The sequence below is a fragment of the Danio rerio genome, chromosome 17, assembly GCF_052040795.2.
Source record: "Danio rerio strain M-AB ecotype USA chromosome 17, GRCz13ab, whole genome shotgun sequence".
Classification (NCBI taxonomy): domain Eukaryota; kingdom Metazoa; phylum Chordata; class Actinopteri; order Cypriniformes; family Danionidae; genus Danio; species Danio rerio.
Genome location: NC_141037.1, coordinates 19,273,929 through 19,297,363, shown reverse-complemented (window position 1 = coordinate 19,297,363; position 23,435 = coordinate 19,273,929). Strand labels below are relative to the sequence as shown.

The window sequence follows — 23,435 nt, the reverse complement described above, 5'->3', positions numbered from 1 at the left end:
CCATCTATCCAACAAGCTAATCCAGCAACAAGTAGTGCTTAAAATGTCACTAAAATGCAGTAATTAAATCTCATAATGAAATAGAAAATGGCAAATAACTTCAAAAAGGTCCCTATTTTGAAAAAAAAAAAAAAAAAAAAAAGAACCACCCTTCATAGCCCCCTGACTATGGGCCTGATCAAGCATACGTTGGCAACTACCAAATGCATCCACAACATAACACATTAAACACTGGAGAATCGTGTTTAAGACTACTTTTTTTCTGGACAAATATGGTTATACCATTCATAGTACTCAGATTAGTTTTTTTTTTTTTTTTTTTTAACTCAAACACTGTAAAACCCACAAAGTTAAGGCAACTCAAACCATTTGAGGAAACCGATTGCAACATTTGAGTTAAAAAACTGATCTATGAGTACTGTAAACTTACTACATTTAAGTTGAAGAAATTAGGTATTTAACTCATTACCTTCAACACTGAGTTCAAAACTTTTTTTCAAATGAGTAGAATTAACTTTTAGTCAATTTTGAGTTGACTACACTCATTTAATTTGATAAAGTTGACTGTTGGGTTTTACAATGAATGGTTTGAAGCAATTGGTTTCCTCAAACGGTTTGAGTTCTCTTCATTTATTGGGTTTTACTGTGCTCAAACTGCTTCATTTAATTGGATTAAGTTCACAGTACTCATTACAGTTAGTTTTTTAACTTAAATGGTTCGAGTTACCCTAGTTTTTTGGGTTAATAGTGCTTTTTTTTCTTTTAAAAAATTTTGTGAGCAGGCTAAACATTCAAGCAACATCCTAACGATCACTCAAAACACTAATTTAGCTTTCTGAGATCCACTACTTTTCTAGAAGCAAGCACTACAAAACTGTATATTAATATAAAGCTTGTTTACTGTCATCACAAAAAAAAAAAAAGTGGAATGAACTGCCAACTTATTCAGCATATGTTTTTACGCAGCGACCGCTCTTTTCAGCTGCAACCCATCAACGCGAATCACCCATACAGTCACTTACACACATACACTACAGACGATGTAGCTTACCCAATTTACCAATAGCACGTCTCTGGACCTGTGGGGGAAACCGCAGCACCCGGTGGAAACCCATGCAAACACAAGGAGAACATGCAAACTTCACACAGAAATGCCAATGAGGCTCAAACCAGCAACTGTCTTGCTGTGAGGTGACAGTGCTAACCTTTGAGCCAGCGTCACCCCCTGCAGTATCATGTCAACAATTTTTGCCCAGCCAAGTCAAGTCACTTTGTGAGCTACCATGCTAGCAAGCTACTACTTAACCCAATACACATAACCAACATGCTGCTAATCAGACAAATCAGGTCAAAAACATTTGCACAGCATCTTTACAAAAAAACTAAAATTCAATATGACTGTAGTAAACGTCCAATAGCAATATACAACAACACATTAGCCACAACATAATACATTAACCATGGCAGAATCATGATCCTGGCCAGTGTTTCTCAACCACGTTCCTCGAGGATTACCAGCACTGCATGTTTTGGATGTCTCCTTTATCTGTCACACTTATTTCAGGTCTCTGCTAATGAGCTGATGATCTGAATCAGGTTTGGTTAAGGAGTTGGTTAAGAAGACAGGAAAATGTGAAGAGCTGGTGGTCCTCCAGGAACGTGGTTGAGAAACACTGATCTTGACTACTTTCGACAGGACAAGTACTACTCGTGTCTTTATAAATTGCGAAAATCCCATTTGTAAAATCGCATATACTAACATGCTAACTACTCAAATGACTAATACTAACAGTAAATATTTAAAAAGAACTTTATTTCTAAGTACTATATCCTCGAAACACATTAACATGCTTACCAACTAACAGACTACCCAAATATACAAATAAACAGTATATTAATAGAAATCATGTTTGTTATCATTATAAAAACACTTCAAATGGAGATTTTTTTTGGCTATTACCATATTATCAGCTTTATTTTGGTAATGATTTTAACAAAAAGTGCTTTTAAAGTGAACTATTCATTCCAGAAACAAATAAAGATACAAAATGAACATGACACATTGTGGTGCAAAAGAAACCCAATAACCTGCCCAGCCCCTGACCATCTCATTTATTTTAGTTGCTCCCTACACCTTAAGAGATACATCACAAGTCTGCGTGTGCATATTGAATTTCACATCCCCCAATAAATTGCCGGGGCCAACATATTGATATTTTCAGGCCTGGTCCCTGTTTTGCCTCCTTTCTCCTTGAGAGAGAGAGAGAGACACCCGCAAAGGGTTAAATCCTCCCCCTGTTCTGCCCCGTGCCACTGCGTCGCTCTCGCTCCCTCACTGTGTCTCCCTGCATCCATTTGCAAATGATCTCGCTTGTCTGCATATTGTCACTTGCAGCCTGCCCACACATTCATCAACTGTCGGCCGGCTCGCCGCGCACTCCCCGCGCCCTCTACACTTAATTGTTCCCACTCTGACCTGGGAGAATAGAGAATGATGTTTCCCTCATTCGTGCCGGTGCAGGGCGAGGAGAATTAACAACTCTGTGGGGATGGCCGAGCTGTGGTACGGTCGGTCAGGCTCTCGCCTCTTCCCCCCTCTTTGTGTTTCTGGGGCACGGTCCTAGCCTATTATCAGAGGCAGGCAAAGATTCACTAGTCCTATATGCATAAATGAGACAGAAAAGATAGGTGGAGATCTTTCATGGGCCGCAAGTTGGAGATCTAGATATAGCAGTGTAAACAAATGGACAAGGTTATAAAGTTTCAATAGGGAATTATTCTAAGAATTTTTAATAGCTAAATCTTTAAAAGCAAATGAGAATCAACATTACTTTAAAGTGCTAGAAGATTTAAAAGCAGCAAACATTTGCAAGTACACTGATCATCATCTGTTTGTGTAGACAATAATATTATCCCAGTTACCTTTATTTTGCCAAACTTAAGCTGCAAATGTGGCACAGAAGCACTTCTGACGAGGCATTTATATTACTTTGTTGCTGCTTAGAGGTGGCATGAATGAATTTACACACTAATTACAGTTGTAAGTTTTGATACAAAAAGCTGAAGCAGGTCTAAGCCTTGATGGCATTTCCAAAAACTGCATTTACACAGCATCCCTTAGGGCACAGGTGTCAAAGCCAGATCCTGGAGGGCCACTGCCCTGCACAGTTTAGTTCCAACCCTGCTTTAACAAGCATGAAAGACTCAAGTAGTTTGATCAGGTGTGTTTAATTAGGGATGGAACTAATATGTGCAGAGCTGCGGCCCTCCAGAAACTGGCTTTAACACCTGTGCCTTAGAGATTGAGGAGGAGTTGAGCAGGCATATGTGTGGCTTGGTGTGATGAACTTGAAAGTAAAGTTGAACATTTCCAATGGCCTGCACAGTCACCAGATGTAAATATTATTGAGCCAATTTGGGATGTTTTACCCAGTGTTGGGTTTGTCGATATTTGACCCAACCTTTATTTAGAGTGTACAGTAGACCCACTAAATGAATTGGCAAATGTGACATTTCAATTTCTATTCCAAACCCATGGCAACAGATTCAGTGTTGCTTAGTTGGGCTGGATTAATTGATTATTTAGTTATCTATTTGCACAATACCTCAACCTCAACTTGTCTGCATAAAGATGCCTTCATACCACAGCAAAGGTGGCACAGAAACACTTATAAAATGGCACTTTGGTGACTTTTTTGCTATTTTTTCACATCATCTAGCAACCAAGTGGGTTTTGTCAAGAAGCTGTTAAAAGTAGTTTAAAATCACTAAACACTTGCTTTCGTTGTTATTGTTTGTAGTGTCTATCACTTTTGAACAAGCTGCACTCTACACTAAATGACAAATGTCTTGTCGTCAATCCCAGTTGTAAGAGCAACAAATGCTAATTTGACTTCTAGTTGATTATTTGGAAAAGTGGCGGAAGGTCGATTTTCCAAAAATCATCTGTTGAACTGCATCCCAATCATCACAAATACTGCAGAAGACCCATTGGAACCCACATTACTCTCAAAGAAATCAGTCAAGTTTGGTGAATTAAAAATCATGGTTTGGGGTAACTTACAATGTGGGAGAGTGTGAGAGATCTGCAGAATGGACGGCAACATCAACAGCCTGAGGTTTCCAGACATTTGTGCTGCCCGTTACATTACAAACCACAAGAGAGGGCAAATTCTTCAGCAGGATAGCGCTCCTTTTCATACTTCAGCCTCCACATCAAAGTTCCTGAAAGCAAAGAAAGGTCAAGGTGCTCCAGGATTGGCCATCCCAGTCATCAGACATGAACATTATTGAGCATATCTGGGGTAAGAATGAGGAGGAGTTGAAGATGAATCCAAAGAATCTTGAAGAACTCAGAGTCCTGCAATAACGATGTCTTTACCATTCCAGATGACTTTATTAATGGGTTATTGTAGAGATGTATGGATGCAGTCGTCAAGCTAATGGGAGTCAAACACAACATTAATTCATTTTCCACTGCAGCACGACTTTATATTCTATATTGTACATTATTTCTGTTAAGTGGCAAGACTTTTGTCTAAGCAAAATCAGACCTTACTGTTATAATTAATTGATTAAAAATCAAGGCTTGATCATATTTTATTTTGGTAAAATAAGTGTAATCTAGAGGCCTTTGGCTTTCATAAAAGCCACTTTGGATACCAAATGATCAACTAGAAGTTACTTCTTTTTTCTAAATCTTGTATAGGCAACAAGAATTTTGTCTGGTAGTGTACAAAATTATTACAATATTTTTGGTGAGCAAATGTATTAGTGATTCAGTTCAGTCATTTTTAAACCTGGCCCAAATACATATTTTTAATTAATTAAAAAAATTAACTACACCCATTAAATCTTTTTGAAACAACAGTTCAGTGAACATTTTTTTTTCAAATTTGATTTGCACATTTTCTTCACTTAAAAAGACACGACTGTGTTTTCTATGTTTTGCGTAGGTCCACATATCACAGGACTATTTAATAAGCATAAGCAAAATTAATGTTCTTTTCGGTCCTGTTAACGATTAAACAGAAGGCAGTAAATAAAATATGACCAGTCTTTTTCACGGAAGATAGTAAAATTGTATGTCATGTCAACTCCCCGTCCAAATATATAACCATCGTCCCCGCTGGGGCCCCTGCTCTGCTCCGGCAGCAAGAGGTCAGTCTGCGTATGCATGTCACAGGCGAACAAGCCGACACTGGGAACGTCACACACAATGGATTTATGGTTTCTTATCAGCATGCCATTTGCATTTGCGAGGAGATCTGCAGCACGGGTCCATTTTCTCTGTCTGGATAGCGGAGCGGCCTCCGCCGGTGCCCAGGGGCTCCTCAATGCATCACTCGCTCCCTCCTTCAGCTGCTAAACATTCCCACTGCATTAGCTAAGACAAGACATCAATTATACATGCCGTGGTTTCACTGTTGCAAAATACTATTTCCAGTTGGCTTAAATAGGATTAAAAATTAAATATTGCTTGCTGAAAAGGAATATGAAATCAGCTTGAACTTCTGCTACTTTCAAGCAGGACGTCTGGGGCCAGTGCAGAGCAAAGGGTCTGTTTTAGACGAGCCGCGTGCGTGTGTTGTCCATGTGATGGCAAAAAAGGGAAGACTTTTAATTAGCTGTTTTTTTGGTCGAGCAAATATTTACTCGAGCATCTCACAAACAAGTGCTTTTAAAAGTTTGATTTAAAGCAGCCCTAACAGATGGTGAACCAGGCGCTGGCTCGTAACTCATCTCCTAGCCGACTTTCAGTGTGACCACAGGGTACCATTGCATATGTTAACACGGAGGAAAAAGACACTAATATTGGTATTAGTTCAGCCATTAAAACCGTAAACAGCATAATCAGAGGTACAGCATGAGAATGAGTTTGCTAAGGAAATAATGTGCATACCCACCACCACCGAATGTTCCTCACACTTCTCTTCATAGACCGGAGCGCTCCTCTTTCCGCATGTCAGATTCATAAAGAGCAGAGGTCGAGAGTGGTGTGGGCCGGTCACGCCAGGCCAGGCCTCATGTCTCATCCCCAGACCTTCAGTCCTGCCTCTTCAATTATGAATAGCTACTTCCATTACGAGTGCCACATCTGCTTTAAAAGGGCACACTTGCTCTGAGGAAAGAGCATTTTGGCAGTCATCCTAGTGTTGTTTTTTCTCTGCACTTTCTTACACAGATACCAACTTTAAAAGGAAACTGTTTAATTAAAAACAGTGTACTATGCCTGCTTAATGTGCAAAGAGATAAAGTAAACTCTTGGTTCAGCCCAACAAAGCAACACTGATTCTGTTGCTATGGCTTTGGAATAGGAATTGAAACTTCACGTTTGTCAATTCACTTAGTGGGTCTACACTCTTAATAAACATTGGGTCAAATATAGACAAACCCAACATTGGTTTAGGACTTGTAGAGCTGTGCATCGATGGATTTGCTCTTCAGTTTTTGGACTTTCGGCAGAGAAAATTAAACCACACTGAACGGAATTAAACTGAACTTAAACTCTGAAAACTGAACTGACAGTTTCAATTTACTATAACCTTCTATGTTTAGCTGCTTTGACACAATCTACATCGTAAAAGAATGTTATAGAAATAAAGATGAATTGAATTGGGTAAAACACAGCAAAGTGGCTCAATAATATTTGGATCTGGTGACTGTGCAGGCCATGAAAGATGTTCAACTTCACTTTCAAGTTCATCAAACCACTCTGTCACCAGTCTTGCTATGTGTATTGATGCATTGTCATCCTGATACACGGCACCATCTTATGCTTGAACCATTGGGTGCAAATGGTGCTCCAAAATCGTTTGGTAGTCTTTGGCAGTGATGTTGCAAGCCAAACCATCACTAATCCACCACTATGCTTTACTCTGGGCATGCAACAGTCTGGGTGGTATGCTTTTTTGGGGGCTTCTCCACACTGTAACTCTCCTAGATGTAGGAAACACAGTAAAGGTGGACTCATTAGAGAACAATAAATGTTTCATATTGTCCACAGCCCAAGATTTTTGCTACTTGGCACCCATGAAAGTGACATTTGGCATAGAAAAGAGTGACCAAAGGTTTGGCTACAACAGCCAGGCCATGTATATTGACCCTGTGGAGCTCCAGACAAACAGTTTTAGTGGAAACCGGAGGGTTGAGGTGAACATTTAATTTTGCAGTGAGTTGGGCAGCTTTGGTTTTATGTTTTATTGGGATACAATCCAGGTTAGCACCAAGACATCCCTTGCAGACAGCTTCCTCTTGCATCTACGATAACTTTAGTTGGATGTGGATTATCCTTCTTAGTGGTAAACTGACATTACCCTGGATTTTTTGCTGTCCTGGTCACAGATGCGCCAGAAAAAACGCACACCAACAATTTGTCCCCTTTTGAACTCTAATATGTCACACAATGTTGTGTGCAATACAATATTTTAAGCAAAACTGTGCCATAAGCTGCAGTGACAGTTTAAATTTGCCAAACTGTTTAAGAGTTTAAGTTTGCCAAACTCTGTAGTACGGTGCAGCAAAAAGGGGCGGGATTAAACATTTAAAAAAAGCAAGCGATTGGTCCATATTTTAAATTTAAAGGCCATGTTTTGATCCTCAATTGGTCTTATGCAGTCAAGTCATGCGATTTCGTCGGTCAGAGTTCACCAAGCTTGAATTTGCAACGCAGCTAACTGCGAAACTTGTCGCACAATTCATTCACATGCGTATGAATTAAAGTCTATAGGGAGAAAAGACCAGTGTGACCACAGCTTTACTCTGCTAATTAGACCTTCACATTCTGCTCTGGTGGAATGTGCAATGAATAAAGATTGGCCACCAGGCTGGACAAATTTAGCCATGAAACCTCCAACACTAAACTGGCCAGTGCTTCAGCTTCATTGTCCAACCCCTGAATATCATTATATAATATTATAAGTGAAAGCATCTGTTGGAGATGGAGATTCAAATGGGACCTCATCTTTGTTAGGTATTGTTTGAAATCGAGATAATGTGACCTGTACATTCTCAGAAGAAAACTCAAGACTACAATATACGCATTTGATGGAGTTCAGAAAGGCCACCTACTGATATAGATAACTCAATTTGCAGGGAACTGTGTTCTTTATAACATTGCAGATCTTTTTCTTGTTCAAAAAGTAACATTACACACTTAAAGCAGAAAGCGTAATGAGCACAACAGGACTCCTTCAAATGCTGTGTAGTCAGGGCTTAACAGAGATAAAGGTGACTAGTTTGATTATCTATAGGGACAAAAAAAAAACTTATAACCTTAAAGGAAGAAGACGTTGATCTGTGAGGCAAGAGCGATTACTTCAATTGAGTTGCATCTACAAAAATAAAGAAAATGTACACACCGCCCTCATAAAATATACTTTAGATGCAAGGTCAGAAGAAACCACAGTAGCTACATGAAGTTACATTTTCTCTTCAGAGGACACCCAAAAATACACCTAATGGTGACCACTTTAAAGGGTGGGAGAACACAAGACAGTTCCTCTGTGATTCTTCAAGGGCACTTTATAAATATGACCGTTAACACGTTCCAGCTATGCAACATCTTAGCAGCAGCTGAAAAACCACAAGACAGAAGTAGACTCAAGTATTCTCACACAAGAACAAAATTGCCTTCTCTCACCTATGTGGCGCTTTGCCTCAACTGGAAAATGTTTCTAACCACCTAATGTTTAATATATCAAACTGTTTACAGGGGTAGCTTTAGGGGAAGGGGGCGGGGGCTTTCCACAGGTAGAAAAGTACAGTACAATTTACTAATAATCTTTCATTTGAACCAGACCTTATGTGAACTGTAGAGTTGCTCTTCTATATCTAGTTGACAAAGACCACAAACAATGGTTCTGAATTAGCAAATGAGACCTGCTTAAAAGACTACACGCTTTTCATTTTGGATTAAGGTTAGGGAATTGAAAACTAGGAGGGAGATTCTTTAAAAAACCTGAAAATAAATAAATAAATAAATAAAGTTCCTCAGCAGTACTTGTAAGCATGTGTGGGTAGTTGAGTTGGAGTCAATTCTCTATCAGACGGCCACACTGATCAGAAGGTGCATTGTAAAAGTGTTAAAACCAAGAACAAAAACCAACAATTTCACAAAATGTCATGGTTATCTCCATGAATGTCAATAATCCACAAGTGCATCAGTATATTAGATTAGTGACAGTGCTTCTGTTGGACTAGGAGGACATAGAGATTTAACCTGGCCCAAAAAAGTTGCTTAATGGTTGCTAAAAAGTGTTGTTAGTAGAGACCATATCAGTCGAGTCAAGACTGATATCAGAAGTGGGGTGAGTCTTAAGGCCGACTTACACTGTGCAATTTTCTTTTCTTCAATTTTCTTTTCTTCAATCCTGAACGATTGTAGCATGTCAGACTGCACGAACATAGCTCCCGTGTCACACTGTAAGATCTCAGCCATCATATTGACAAACTGAACGATAATAAAGATGCAGCAAACACAAAAGAAAATTCCCCCGCCATTTGACGTCATCTACCCATGACACTCTTACTATCCCGCATTCTGAAATGATTCCTTGCAGCAAACAGAAAAAATCTGTAGCGGCAATTTTGCACATGGAGTGTCTGAATAATAAAATCAGGAAGAAAAAAAAATTTTTTTTTAATTGTCACATGGATTGCGTAATCAGATTCTGCGCCCCTATTGGTTCCTAGATTGACGCTCATCGCAGCTGTCGTCACACCGCAGGATAGTGTCTGAAATCTTCTGACACTGCCAGAACTTCATCGCAATCTGATCGCAACGGTCATTAAGCAGCTGTATATGAACATATCGAACCAACTATCAAATATCACTGATTTTAGCCTAGGATTTCAGAAATCTTTAAGGATTTCCCAAATATGTCTAAGATGACAAAATCGTGGCTGAAATCTCACAGTGAAAGCAGGGCTTTAGACAGAATCAAGACATCATCCAATTGCTCCCACAAATCCATAACAAGATGATCATAATATGGTTCTGAACTCAAGACATGAGATCCACCTCCTAATCACAATCCTTTGTGCTGTATTTGTGCTATTAGGTAGCTATGTGGATATTCTTTAAAATAAGAGCTGACTTCTACATTATAGTTGCATTTTTGGTAGTTCTTTGAATCTTGTTGACTAACAGTGGACTGTTCCTCTTGGTTCTTAGACACACCTCTAAATCTGAAGCCATGCTACATCAACTATACCAGAAAAAATAAAAGTAAAACGTAAAAATGTCTTGCCTCCAAAAGCAGAAAATCTGCACTTAGAACTTGAGCTCATGCAGCTTGGTTCAGCCCACACAAAATCAGCATCCTCTTAGCACAATCAGTTTGATGTAGTCTCAGTCAGTAGTAAATGACTGCATGTAAATGGGCATCAAGATGCAATAACTAATGATTTTCTATTTTAATATGGTGCATCAGACAGTGAATGAAAACCAAGAGTTTGTCTGGGATGCTAGACAATGTTCTAACAAAACTTTGACGCTGACCAGTCAGAGCACAGAAACTCTCTTGTACACAGCTGTCAAAAAAGTGAGGAAAGTGGTTTGTGGAGCAAAATACTCGAGACAGTCGCTAATTTCACCTTCTCAATTATCATCATGCAAGATTTCAAAGTAGGCAAATGAAAACTGGTCAGGAAGCAATGTGTAGTCCCACAACTATTGACAACAAAATACAAATGTGGGACTCAGAAGTGAATAACTCAACACATTGCAACAGATCAAAAGAAAATTGTGCAGTTTAAACCAACCATGAAGTGTTGCTGTCTGTACAAAAAGTAAAATAAAACATTTCCAAATTCATTTGGAATTTCAAACATAGAGATTTCAAAGGCCAAAAAAAGCTCCTCAGTGGTTGCAAGAAAGTGTTGGTAGTAGAGACTGAGATCAGAAGAGGGGCGAGTCAGAAAGAATCAAGACACAGTCGAAATGCTCCCACAAATCCAAGACAATGAAAATACATGGTCCTGAACTCAAAATATGAGATCCATCTCCTAAATAACAATCTTTTTTGCTGTATGCGAGCCATTGGGTTTCTATGTGGATATTCTAAATAAATAAAAAGCTAACTTTTACACTGTGAATCTCGTTGACTAACAGTGGACTGTTACTCTTAATTCTTAGACACTGAATCTGAAGGCATATTAAATCAACTACACCAGAATATAAGAGTAAAATCTAAGAATGTCTTGCCTCCAAAAGCACAAAATCTGGACTTAGAACTTGAGAACATGCAGCTTGGTTTAGACTACACAAAATCAGCATCATCTTAGCACAATCAGTTTGATGTAGTCAAAATTATTTGTAAATGACAATAGACATCAAGATGCAATAATTATTAAAGTTCATCACACTAAAAAGACTGCATCACAGTGAATGAAAATCAACAAAAAGACCTGCATGTTTACTTTTAGTCCTCCATGACTGGTTCCATTACATCTTTGACGCTGACCAGTCACAGAAACTCTCCTGTACACAGCTTTCAATAGTGTGAGGAAAGTGGTTTGTGGAGCAAAATAATTCAGTCAGTCGATAATTCCACCTTCTCAATAATCGTCACGCAAGTTGTTAAAGTAGGCAAATGAAAACTGATCAGCAAGCAATGTGTAGTCCCACAACTACTGACAACAAAATACAAATGTAGTACTCCAAATGCAACAGATCAAAAATAAATTGTGCAGTTTAAACCAACCATGAAGTGTTGCTGTCTGTACAAGAACAATATGAAACATTTAGAAATTAATTTGGAATTTTAGATTAAATTGTTAGAGAGAAAAATTAAAAGTCTCAAACTTTGGATGCCAATGTAGATGGTTTCTGAAGGCCCAGAAACACCCTAAAATGGCTCTCCAGTGGCACTGGGCTATAAAACTTTTTCTTGAACGTTTCTTTGCCATTTAAACCGTCATCTCTCCATGATGTTAACAGTACTGGTTGGGGCGTCTACCACTTAACGTGCATGTAAATGTGACCTTGTGACCTCTGAAGAAAGCCCATCTCTCTAAAGTACGGCACGTTTGACATGTATTGGTAAATACTTGCATGACAATGGGCCCTCTGCCCGGGGCCTGACGGCATTCTATATTAATAGAAGTGCTGTGTATTATTCATAGGCAGAATTACTTTGGTGGCATGGTCCCAGGCCAAAGGGAGCTCCATGCACTCCTGCTCTCAACCCTGACAAGAGGAATACTAACAATACCGGACATGTGCAGGGCTGCCCGAGTTTACCACTGCCCACACTATCGCCCATTATAATAATCTATTCAAGGATTAAAGGGGTTTTATCTTGAAGCCCATGAATAATGAATGTGGAATTTCAAAATTTAATTGCCCCGAATTAAATGATTCAAGATAATGTTTCTTTTATAAATTTGTAATGGGGCTTGGGGGGCAAAGAATGAAAAAAAAAATACATTAAATAAAACCTTTCTTTCCCCCCTCCAAATGAAAGGACAATGGACGAGTGCCCTCATGTCTCCTAATGGGAATTTTCTTTCCCTCTTCTTTAAGACAGAAAGACAGGTTAAAGATTTTTTTTTAAAGAAGAAAAAAAGCACTCCACATTATTCGATTCAGTTGAAAAATGCACAGAAGTTTAATCTTGAACTCGTTGAAGACAGACTCTAATGGCTCTTACCTATACAGTCGTACTGGTGTACTGCAATCCGCTGTGTATCTTCCTTATGGCTAGATCACATTAAAGATTCGAGAATAAGTGTATTAAAGCTGTTAGCTTTCCAAAGCTATAAATCTATATACAGAAGCAGCAAGAACAAGTGACAGGCTTCTCAAACATCTTTCAACAAAAACAAACCATTCCGAAGAGTATATTGAACAGTGCGGTTTAGTTGGGTAGAACACTTGAACAGAAATGCCGTTTCAATTTCAATATATGTAACAGGGAAAAAAACAACAACAACAACATAACAGTGGGGACATGTTTTGCTTAAAGACTTTCAGAATAATATTGGATTCCCTTTACCGTTCAAAGTCTTCTAAAGCTATACAATAGTTTTGTATGAGGGGATCATCAGGTAATAAAAAATGTAATTTACTCTTTGTTATTTTAATTTGCCTCCCCCCGAACTATAACTATATAACTATTAACTGTTATAGTTTCATTCTTATGTTGAACACAAAGAGAAGATATTTTAGTGGTTGATGGCATTCATGGACTATTATAGTAGGAAAAAAATGCTATGCAAGTCAATGGGTGCCATCAACCAGTATTCTTCAAAATACCTTCTTTTGTGTTCAACAGAAGAAGTGAAGTGTAGGGTGAGTAAATGTAGATTTATTTTTTGGGTGAACTGTCCCTTTAAATTGAAATCCGTTTAGTCCTAACCAAATGCATCATATGGCTTTAGAAGACTTATAATATTGTGTGTAGTTTGCACATTTGGACTAAGAAGCCAAACAATTTAAGCTTTGTAATTGTAGAACTTTCATTTATAGGGGATGCATTATTTTTATTAAAAGTCCCGAATGTTTTGTTGTTTAAAAGTTGACAAACCTGCACATTAGCCAGTGCAAAATGTCTTTCTGGAAACCAACTAAATGACTTTCGTTAAGGCTTAAAGATGGCAGCAAAAGTTGCAAGAGGATTTTGGTGTTGCAGTGATTACTTACATAAAAATCAAGGAAATAAAAATAGATTTCCCAAAGATCAGGTATGAGAGAAGCTCGTCCTCTGATATCAAAGTCTCCATGTCTATTGACTGCAAAACGGTCTTGTGAACACCTAATAAAAACATACTCAAAAGTGAAGGGTTTTAACACACAAACTTTGAAGTACATTCACAGCAAGTAATAACCATACGGCCATTAACAACTTCTTATCCTCTAGTTCAGGTTGCAACTAACTAATGCTCACTTTGAGAATGACTGTTCTCTGAAGTGCACGAAAATATAACCTTTTCGGTAAGCTTACTTTTTATGCAGGGAAAGTAGCTAGCGTGCAGCGAGGCAGTGACGATCTCTCCACAGATCGATGACAGAACTTAAGAGTAATGATTGTCAAGCGGCACTAAACGTCAAGCGTGTTTCTGGCATGATCTACAGCAAATGCTGTAGGAAAATTCCCCAAGTCAGCGTTTTGGATGACTAAGCAGAAACATCCTTGGCAACATTACCATGTTAAAGTCTTCGATATACATTTTTCTCATTTTGTGAAGTCCAAGCAAGCCTTCATCTAGTCCATATGATTGGTTACTTCTTCAACTAGCTGTCTGGCAACACGAGCAAAGCTACTACAAAAGAAACCAAATGTGGCACTGATTAAAAACTCAAACAAAACAACAAAAATAAAACAACAGGCTCCTTTTAACTTAAGCTAGCTCACACTTAAGCTGCATTTAATAAAAAAACAAAACATAATTAAACTGAAATCCTTTTTTTTTAGTCTAGAAAGCGTTTGCTCCTACTTGTCAGTCTCTTAAACCAAAATAAATAAATAGCAGGAACTAATATCGCCAGCGAGCTCTGATCAGGACTATTTGTCAGCATCTTTTGGTTCACCTTCAGTTCGTTTGGCACTTGGGTCATGCTTCTCAATCTCCTTTACCACTGTGCCGCCTCCTGGAGGATCCTCTTGTGTACCGTTGACATCTTTACACTGCCCGTTCAGGACAGGGATTTTGGAGGAGTTCATGCAGACGGCGTCAGGCGTGAGTTGGTTCATCTCCTCAACATGCTCCTCTTCTTCTTCTTCCAGTTTACGCAGGATGATGGGGAGTTTGGCGTCTGCGTTCTCCAAAAGGGCGATGTCGCTTTCTTCATACAGTGGAAGCGGCGCTCCTTCGTCCAGCTGCTTCTGGAAGTGCAGGCGTTTGGCCCGACCGCAGGACACAGCATGCTCCAGAATCTCTTTTTCTGCTAGTCGTAGCTTTATAGCGATGCGGGAGTGCAGTGACAGGTCAGGTTTCTCCAGCATAGAGCGATCCTCCTAAACAAGAGAACAAAAGAGATCTTAACTAATGTCTTTCCAACGTGATCATTGTTTGTTAACCAATTAACTGCTTATTTCAAGATCACGTGTCATACAACTCTTCCAAACAGTTTAAAGAACTTATTTTGAATTCTGACTGGATGAGACACCTTCAGCCTTCTAGTGCAAACACTTCCCAAAAAGTTTTAATGGGGGCTATAAGATTATTACATATATAATGAAGACGGAGGGATAGAGAGATGGACTGATGGATGGATGGATAGATAGATAGATAGATAGATAGATAGATAGATAGATAGATAGATAGATAGATAGATAGATAGATAGATAGATAGATAGATAGATAGACAGACATAGACAGATAGATAGAGGGATGGATAGAGGGATGTGATAGAAGGACAGCAGGAGAAGGATGGATGGAAGAATGGACCGATGGAGGGATAGTGCAGGATGCAGGGATAGAGAGATGCATGGATGAAGAGATAGAGCGAGTTGGATGAATGAAGGGATGGATAGAGGGGCAACAAGAGAAGGATATATGGAAGGAAGGAAGGGAAGAAGGAAGGAGGGACAGTGAGAGAAGGATGGAAGGAAGAATGGAGGGACAGCAGGAGAAAGATGGACCGATGGATGGATAGAGCGGGATGGAGAGATAGAGCAAGCTGGATGGATGGATTGAGGGATAGAAAGATGGAGAGATAGAGAGATGGATAAATGGAGTGATGGATGGAAAGCGAGAGATGGATGGAGGGATGAACAGAAAGAGAAGGATGGATGGAAGGATGGACCAATGGAGGGACAGAGCAGGATGGAGGGATAAAGAGATGAATAGATGAACAGATAGAGCAAGATGGATGGATTGAAAATGAGAGATGGATGAAGGAATGGATAGAGGGGCAGCAAGAGAAGGATGGATGGAAGGAAGGAAGGAAGGAAGGAGAGACAGGGAGAGAAGGATAGATAGAAGAATAAAGGGACAGCAGGAGAAGAATGGAGGGATAGAGCGAGATGGAGGGATAGAGAAAGATGGCAAGGGTGAATGAAAAGATTTTATGGATTGGTGGTAAAGGGATGGAAATGCACACATGGATGAATGAACAGAGGGGGATGTTAAATAGTTAAAAAACAGGATTGTTGAATAGAGAAGAATAGATGAAGAGAGAGGGAGTATGTATATGGATAGGGTGATGGTGGGTGGTACAAATGAATGGATGACAGAGAGGGATGGATATGTGACAGAAATCGAGGGAAGATGGATGGGTGGATGAAAAATATGAGGATTGGTGGACAGATGAATGGAAAGAGATCGATGGGTGGTGAGTGCGAGTAAACATTTTTAATGTTACAACATATTGCTAATTGAAATAAATGGTCTTCATTAGATCTTTATCCTAATGGGACATTACTGGAAGAAAAACACAGGTTTCTATGAATACAGTTGAGAACCATTTCTTGATCAGCATATTAGAAAGATGCTATATTAGACTGATTTCACGTGGCCGCCATTTAAATAGCTAAATCGAGACTGCAGTGGTAAGAAACCTGCCGGAAGTATCAAGTGAGTCACACAGGAATGGTGTGAACCTGGCTGTTTATCTTATCAGGGGAAAATGACATGAATTTATAATTTCACATTCTTTCAAGTGACCTGAAGGTCCGTTCTGAATGGATAGCTAAAAGATCTAATATCCCTTTTTAATTTCACTAAGTTAAGGAAAATGACACAAGTTAGCTAACAATACCCTTCGCAAAAACACATGGTTTAGATGCCATTTATCTCTAACATTTAACTCAAGTCAATTAACTGATTCTTCCACTATATTAGGCCCATCATGATACTGAATTTCAGTACTGAAATGTATAAAAGCCGTCAATCTCCCACTAACATTTAATCGCTGTTGAACACTGCTGATTTGCCAGTGTTCACCAGTGCTCAACAGAAATTATTGTGATTAGCCATGAAGGTCATCAGTTCATCGATGTTTACCAAGCGCAAACACAGACGAGCGATCAGCTGATGACTCAACTGATCTTTGTGACTTTAAAATGTTCCAGTGTCCGTGTATCTGTGTTTGCACTCGGTGAAGAGCGGTGAACTGATGACCTTCACGGCCAATCACAGTCATTTCTGTTGAGCACTGGTGAATACTATGGCAAATCAGTGGTGTTTAAGAACGCGCTCAGCGACGCTTAAATGTTAGCGGGAAATGGACGTTTTTAAAAGCTCACCACCAGGACAACACTATTACAGACAACTCGAGGGTGTGCTACAGATGACTTTTTTTCTGTTTTTTTTCTGTTTTTTCGCTCACTGGGTGACATTGGCTCAAGCAGGGAAGTCCCCACAGTGTTCAGCTGGTGCCAAGCCTAGGAGGACAGTCTTAAAGAGATTGTGATTTAGTTTGCCTAATGCCTAATATGCTTTTAATTGTTTAAATTAAACTGAACTGAATAATCTTAAAGTGACGTTTAAACCACATCTGCATTTTGAAATTGCAGCAACAGCAGGAGGTTAGTAGTCCACAGCATGATGTTTCAATGATCCTATACTTCCGGGTTTCTTCCCACTAAAGCCTCGCTTTTGTGTTTTAAAATGGCACCCGTGTCAAATAAGCGTTTGGTTCTCCTCTCAATTACATGTTTTAGACAACTTTAAAATGTTTAATTTAAAGTGTGTGAAAAGTTCAGAGACTGTTTGCATTGCTCCAGCACCTCTGAGGCCGTCTTGTAGGTTTTCAGCAGCAGCGCAGCGCGTGTTTCCAGGAACGTCCACAGCTTGATTTCGTTCTCCCAGCTGACAGGGAACTCGGTGTTGCCCAGGGTGAAGATCTTGTTGATGGCGTGATCGCCCACCAGGTAGTCCCTGAGTTCCTCTGCAATCAGAAACACACACCTCTCTGGTTAAGGGAGTAATCTGGCGTGCGAGTGAGCCGGCAGGTCTGATCTGCAGCGATTATGTAAGGTATGATTACACGGCTGCTAACGAGATGAAAGGGCTTGCCGAATGAGTGCTTTTGCACGTGCACTTCGCTGAATCCTGTCATACCAGTAACATAGAAGCCCCCAGCACAGGGGCTTCGCTTCGTTTAAAAATTAACATAAAAATTCTGAATAATAGATCAGCTCAGACTTAAGAGGTCTTGCCAGAGGACATGGCCTTGCTTTATGGGATTTATGACAAAAACTTCTCCAACATGAATGCTTATAAATATTTGACTGGGGCAGATGGGTGGAAGGACTGATCCAGAGTCAGTGTCTTAATCAATTAAACACCTGAGGGGCACTTGTTTAGCCTTCGTTGTCACTTCTAGTTTAGTGTACATATGTGATGCACTCAAAAAAGGATTTTGCAACTTGTTCAAACTACTTTTTTAAAATGAGTTGAAACGTAATTCTAAGTTTGTTTGTTTTTTTTGGGGGGGGACAACCTAGACTGTTTTATGTTCAATCCACTTAAATTTGTAAAAATGACTACAGGTTAGCTTAAAACAACATGAAGGAACTGTGTGGAAGCAAACATTTTTTTACAGTGTATGAAAAGGGGATATTGCTTCCTATTTTATGACCCGCAGGAAGAGCTGGGCAATTAATTGAAAAGAAACCCAAAATGAATGAAATATATAAACTTTAGCCTATGCAATTTCCTCATGTTGGTTATTTTGTGTTTTTTTAATCCCTAAGCATTTTTTTTTTGTGTGTGGACAAACTGAGTGCCTGAGAGTTTCCCTGAAAACGCAGTTCATATATGCGGCAACCTGACAAAAAATAAATAAATAAAACAAAAGAGGAGGAGAATGCAAGTCTCTCATTCTACTGGTAATTCATATTCTTTGTTCTTGGTTTATTGGGTATTGTTCCTCAAATAGTTCCCGAATTTTTGTGTTTTTACTTCAGCAAATCAGTTTGAGGGAACACAGACAATGTAATTAATATTCAAAAGTCTGAAAGTTTATTAGAAGCAATTGCAATACTAGGGCCTTTTCTGAAACATGGGATCCATTTAGACTTTTTTTCTGAGCATGTCACATGATTGGGTACTTTATAAATATCCGTGGACTATTTATTTTATTTCTATTTTTTTTATAGTTTATTCATTTTATTTACTTAATTGTTTTTATTTATTTGATTATTATTTTGTTATTATCATGAGTATTTTTTTTCTTCTTTCTTTAAATGATAAATGTAATTTCAACTTGTGTAGAGGGTAGGGGTGCGAATAAAATTTGTTTAAATTTCTCTGTAAAAATACTTTGTATTATCTGAAAAGTTTAAATAAACAAACTATATATATATATATATATATATATATATATATATATATATATATATATATATATATATATATATATATGTATATATATATATATATATATATATATATATATATATATATATATATGTATATATATATATATATATATATATATATATATGTATATATATATATATATATATATATATGTATATATATGTATATATATATATATATATATATATATATATATATATGTATATATATGTGTATATATATATATATATATATATATATATATATATATATGTATATATATGTATATATATGTATATATATATATATATATATATATATATATATATATATATATGTATATATATGTATATATATATATATGTATATATATGTATATATATATATATATATATATATATATATATATATATATGTATGTATATATATATATATATATATATATATATATATATATATATATATATATATATATATATATATATATATATATATATATATATATATATATATATATATATAAAGTTTATTAGAAGCACTAGTTCTTTTATTTTTTTGAATGAGCTATGACATCTACCATCATTCACTCACTTTGCTTCAGCTTTTTCCCTTATTTAGAGGGGTTCACCAGAGCAGAATGAACTGCAGCATTACGAAACTCTATAATAAATAATAGAAAACATTAAATTCATTGATGACCTTGGACTTATGTTTTTGTTATTAATTTATATTGTTTTCAAATAACAATTTTACATTAAAAACTGAAATGAAGCTTTTTTGACAAGTTCATCTTAATTTCAAGCAATGCATGCTTTGATTTCATCAAATAACCCTAAACAGTTTGTTTCCCAAAATTTGTAATATTATAAAGAATAGAAACATGCTCTATCATAGAAAAATCCTTTAATAGTTATGTTGAATGCTTACAATAAAATATGAAGGTGGGGTTAAATATAAAAATATTTCCAAGGCAACTAGCTGAATCAAAACAGAAATTTAAAGTATATTTAATTTAATTTAATTATCGATAATATAAAAAATAAAAACATGATTTTTATTAAAAAAAAGACCTTTAATAGTTAAGTGTAGAATGCTAACAATGAAATAAAAGGGAGGAAAATAACAATTAAATAAATAGTTACACTGAAAACAAACTAATCGTTCAATACTAATTGAGGCAAAGGGTTTGAAGGGATGGATTTTACTCAGACTTAAATGTTCCCTCAGGAACTCTGGAATCTAAAGAATAAGGCCTAGGATAAACTTGGAGACATTCTTGCCCTCTTCCCTAAACTTTCCTTCCCCTCCGGTATTGATAAATAATCAGGTGTGACTGGTTTTGTTCACTATCTTTGATAAATTTTAATGAAAAAAATTTAGTCACTGGTTAACTTTGAAAAAATAACCATGCATTGCTCCCATACAGCATTTAAAGAGAGAGATGAAATATCTTAGAATCACAAGTCTGTACCCAGACGGGCTCTAAAGCTTAACACTATGTTTAATTTGGACATCCTTCTATAGTTTTAGATTAATCTGAGTAACTGATGTTGTGCATTTATTTTTAAACTGGCTTTTATTGTTTGATAGTATAATTGGCATGATACACTTTCATCTGGAAAATAGTGTTACGTTTTGATGCATTCGGAATTCTCCTGAAATCATTTATTTCCAGTAGATAATGTGATAAGTTGTATGAAAATGACTAAATTAACTACACTTTTAGTACGAGTGTGCAGCAGGAAACCGTACTAATTAGGTATTAGTTAACCCTGCATCCTCTGACTAACTTGACAAAGTCGATATCCTGTCCGTGAGACACGTAAACGACGAGACATGAAAACTCTGTGCGGCATTGGGTCCCTAATGAAACTATAACTCTAAATTGATTTATAAACAACAAATGCGACCCATTTCTAATCTAAATTTGACGGTCACTTAAAATTGGAGTCAGATTGAATTCGGAGTTGAAAACAAATGAAAATAAATTCTAATAAATAACATCATTCTTTTCAGAAAAAGGCTTTTAACCTTCCATCATTCATCGAATTCAGTCATTGGGCTGACAAAATGGAGTCTTACATGTTCAATTAATCAAGGTTTTGATTTAAGGCCATTTCGGCCATGCCTACCCACAGGTATTTGCTGGTATGGTGCACAGTTTCAGGACAACCAAAGATCTCACCTTCAGTCATGCAGAAGACTCGCAGGAAGGCCAGAAGTTGAGCAGATATGGGAGGTTCGCTGCAATGCAGGGCAAAGATACTGGACCTGAGGAGGAGAAGAACCAGAAAGGGTTCAAAGCAGCATATGACTACCCCCCCCCCCACCTCTCTCAAATTAAACCCCAATTAACTCCAGCGGAACGGGCAGGTGCTAATGGAAACCTCCTGCCTGCACGAGACCGCGGCGCTGCTCCCCGTCGCATGACAACTGATTGATCTGAAGCGATGAGAGGCCACTGAACCTGATGCATTTTTAAAAACACGCTCAATCATTTATAATTTACCGTTTAATTACTGGAGCATATCTATGGCCTCTTCCTGTCTGACTTACAGTGGGATGAAAAGCAGCATCTTGAATCTGACCTGAATCAAAAGGGAATTTCTTATACGGCTGTTTGTGGATGCTTATTCGTTTTTTAGAGACTTAAAGGACATTGATCTGTGTGACAGAAAGATCACTGATAGTATTACAGCTACAGTAGCAGAGGTTTTACACCACTGTAATTCTGTTACACTTGGATGATGATTCCAAGCGCTGTATAACTCACTACTGAAATGTCTTGGACTGAAGGGTTCTTGAACATCTTACACGTTATATTTACAAAAAGAAAAAGGTTTTCTAGGTACACTAAAAATAGATGATATAAGTTTGTATGAAATGTTAACAAGAATAATAATAAATGATCTGTTCAGTAATAATTATTTTTTAAGTGGCCAGCTAAATTACCTATCCACTTTCTACAGGATTTTTAGTATCATTGATTATTAATTGCTTTTTTATGGTCCCTTTTTACAAATGTTCTTCAATAATTCAACAGTACCATCAGTTTACACATTTTTACATCCTTTTAACACCACTTTTGCCCACCCCTCGCCTACATCAGCAGTTATAGAAATAAGATGTTGCGATCATAAATCCAGTAAATGCAGATAAATAAATTAAATCATGGGTGGCGTGGTGGTGCAGTGGGTAGCAAGAAGGTGGCTATTTCTAGCCTCATTAGGGCATGTTCTCCCTGTTTTTGCGTGGGTTTCTTCCGGGTGTTCCAGTATCCTCCACAAGTCCAAAGACATGCACTATAGGTGAATTGGGTAAGCTAAATTGTCCGTAGTGTATGGGTGTGAGTGACAGTGTATGGGTGTTTCCCAGTGATGTGTTGCAGCTGGATAGTCATCTGTTGTGTAAAACATAAGCTGGATAAGTTGACGATTCGCTTCGCTGTGGTGACCCCTGATTAATAAAGGGACTAAGTTAAAAAGAAAATGAATGAATAAATGTATGAATATAAACTCAATAAATAAAAAAGCACAAATACAGGTCACAATAATATAAAAACAAAAAAAAAATAACACCACAATATTAACAATACATAAATAAAATTTTTAAAAAAGTTTTTTTCTACCATTTTTGATTTTATATTTAGCCGTTTTTATTTTTTTCATTGTTAAGTTTTATTTTCATACCTAGACATTCCACTGTTTTAGTTATACTAAATTAATAAGGTACTTTAAATAACAACATTCATAATAAAACAATTTTAAAAAGGCAACTAGCTGAATCGAAACAAGTTAATATTAATATTAGTGAATTGAATTTATTAATATTAGTGAAGTGAATATTAGTGTACATTTAATTGTATTTTAACTAACATAAATGTATTTTAAGATGTCTACTAATCCATCTGTATACTGTGGACTGGACTTATGTACAGGATACTCACGCAGGAATTCCTGCACGTGCCAGAACCTCAGCCTTCATGGCATACAGACGCTCACTCTTGCTTACGCCCAGCTTAATCTTCACACGGTCATGTGCGTTGTCCTCAAAAAAGAAACCATTGTGGATCACAAACTCTGCATTGGATCTTGTACCGTAGAATATGTAAATCTGAGGAAAAACAAAGAAGAAATGTTTAATTTCTTTATTCTTTAACACATTATTATAGCAAAGCACAGTTC

At 37.4% G+C, this 23,435-nt stretch overlaps 1 protein-coding gene and 1 long non-coding RNA gene across 5 annotated transcripts in view; both read right to left on the bottom strand.

Moving 5' to 3' along the window:
- Positions 1 to 323: 323 nt before the first annotated feature.
- On the bottom strand, positions 324 to 5,982 carry LOC141378544 (uncharacterized). Its single transcript, XR_015513286.1, has 3 exons — positions 5,907 to 5,982; positions 4,064 to 4,439; positions 324 to 2,658 (listed from the first exon to the last, which is right to left on the bottom strand). It is a non-coding gene; the product is annotated as an uncharacterized LOC141378544 (long non-coding RNA).
- Positions 5,983 to 12,587: 6,605 nt separating this feature from the next.
- setd3 (SET domain containing 3, actin histidine methyltransferase) overlaps positions 12,588 to 23,435 on the bottom strand; it is a 39,368-nt gene continuing 28,520 nt past the window's right edge. For 3 of the 4 annotated variants that reach the window (NM_200054.1, XM_087288652.1, XM_087288653.1), the window contains 4 exon segments: positions 12,588 to 14,960; positions 17,676 to 17,836; positions 21,437 to 21,522; positions 23,198 to 23,364. In NM_200054.1, the coding sequence (NP_956348.1) occupies positions 14,508 to 14,960; positions 17,676 to 17,836; positions 21,437 to 21,522; positions 23,198 to 23,364 (867 nt within the window). In that variant the 3' untranslated portion in view covers positions 12,588 to 14,507. 4 annotated transcript variants of the gene reach the window in all.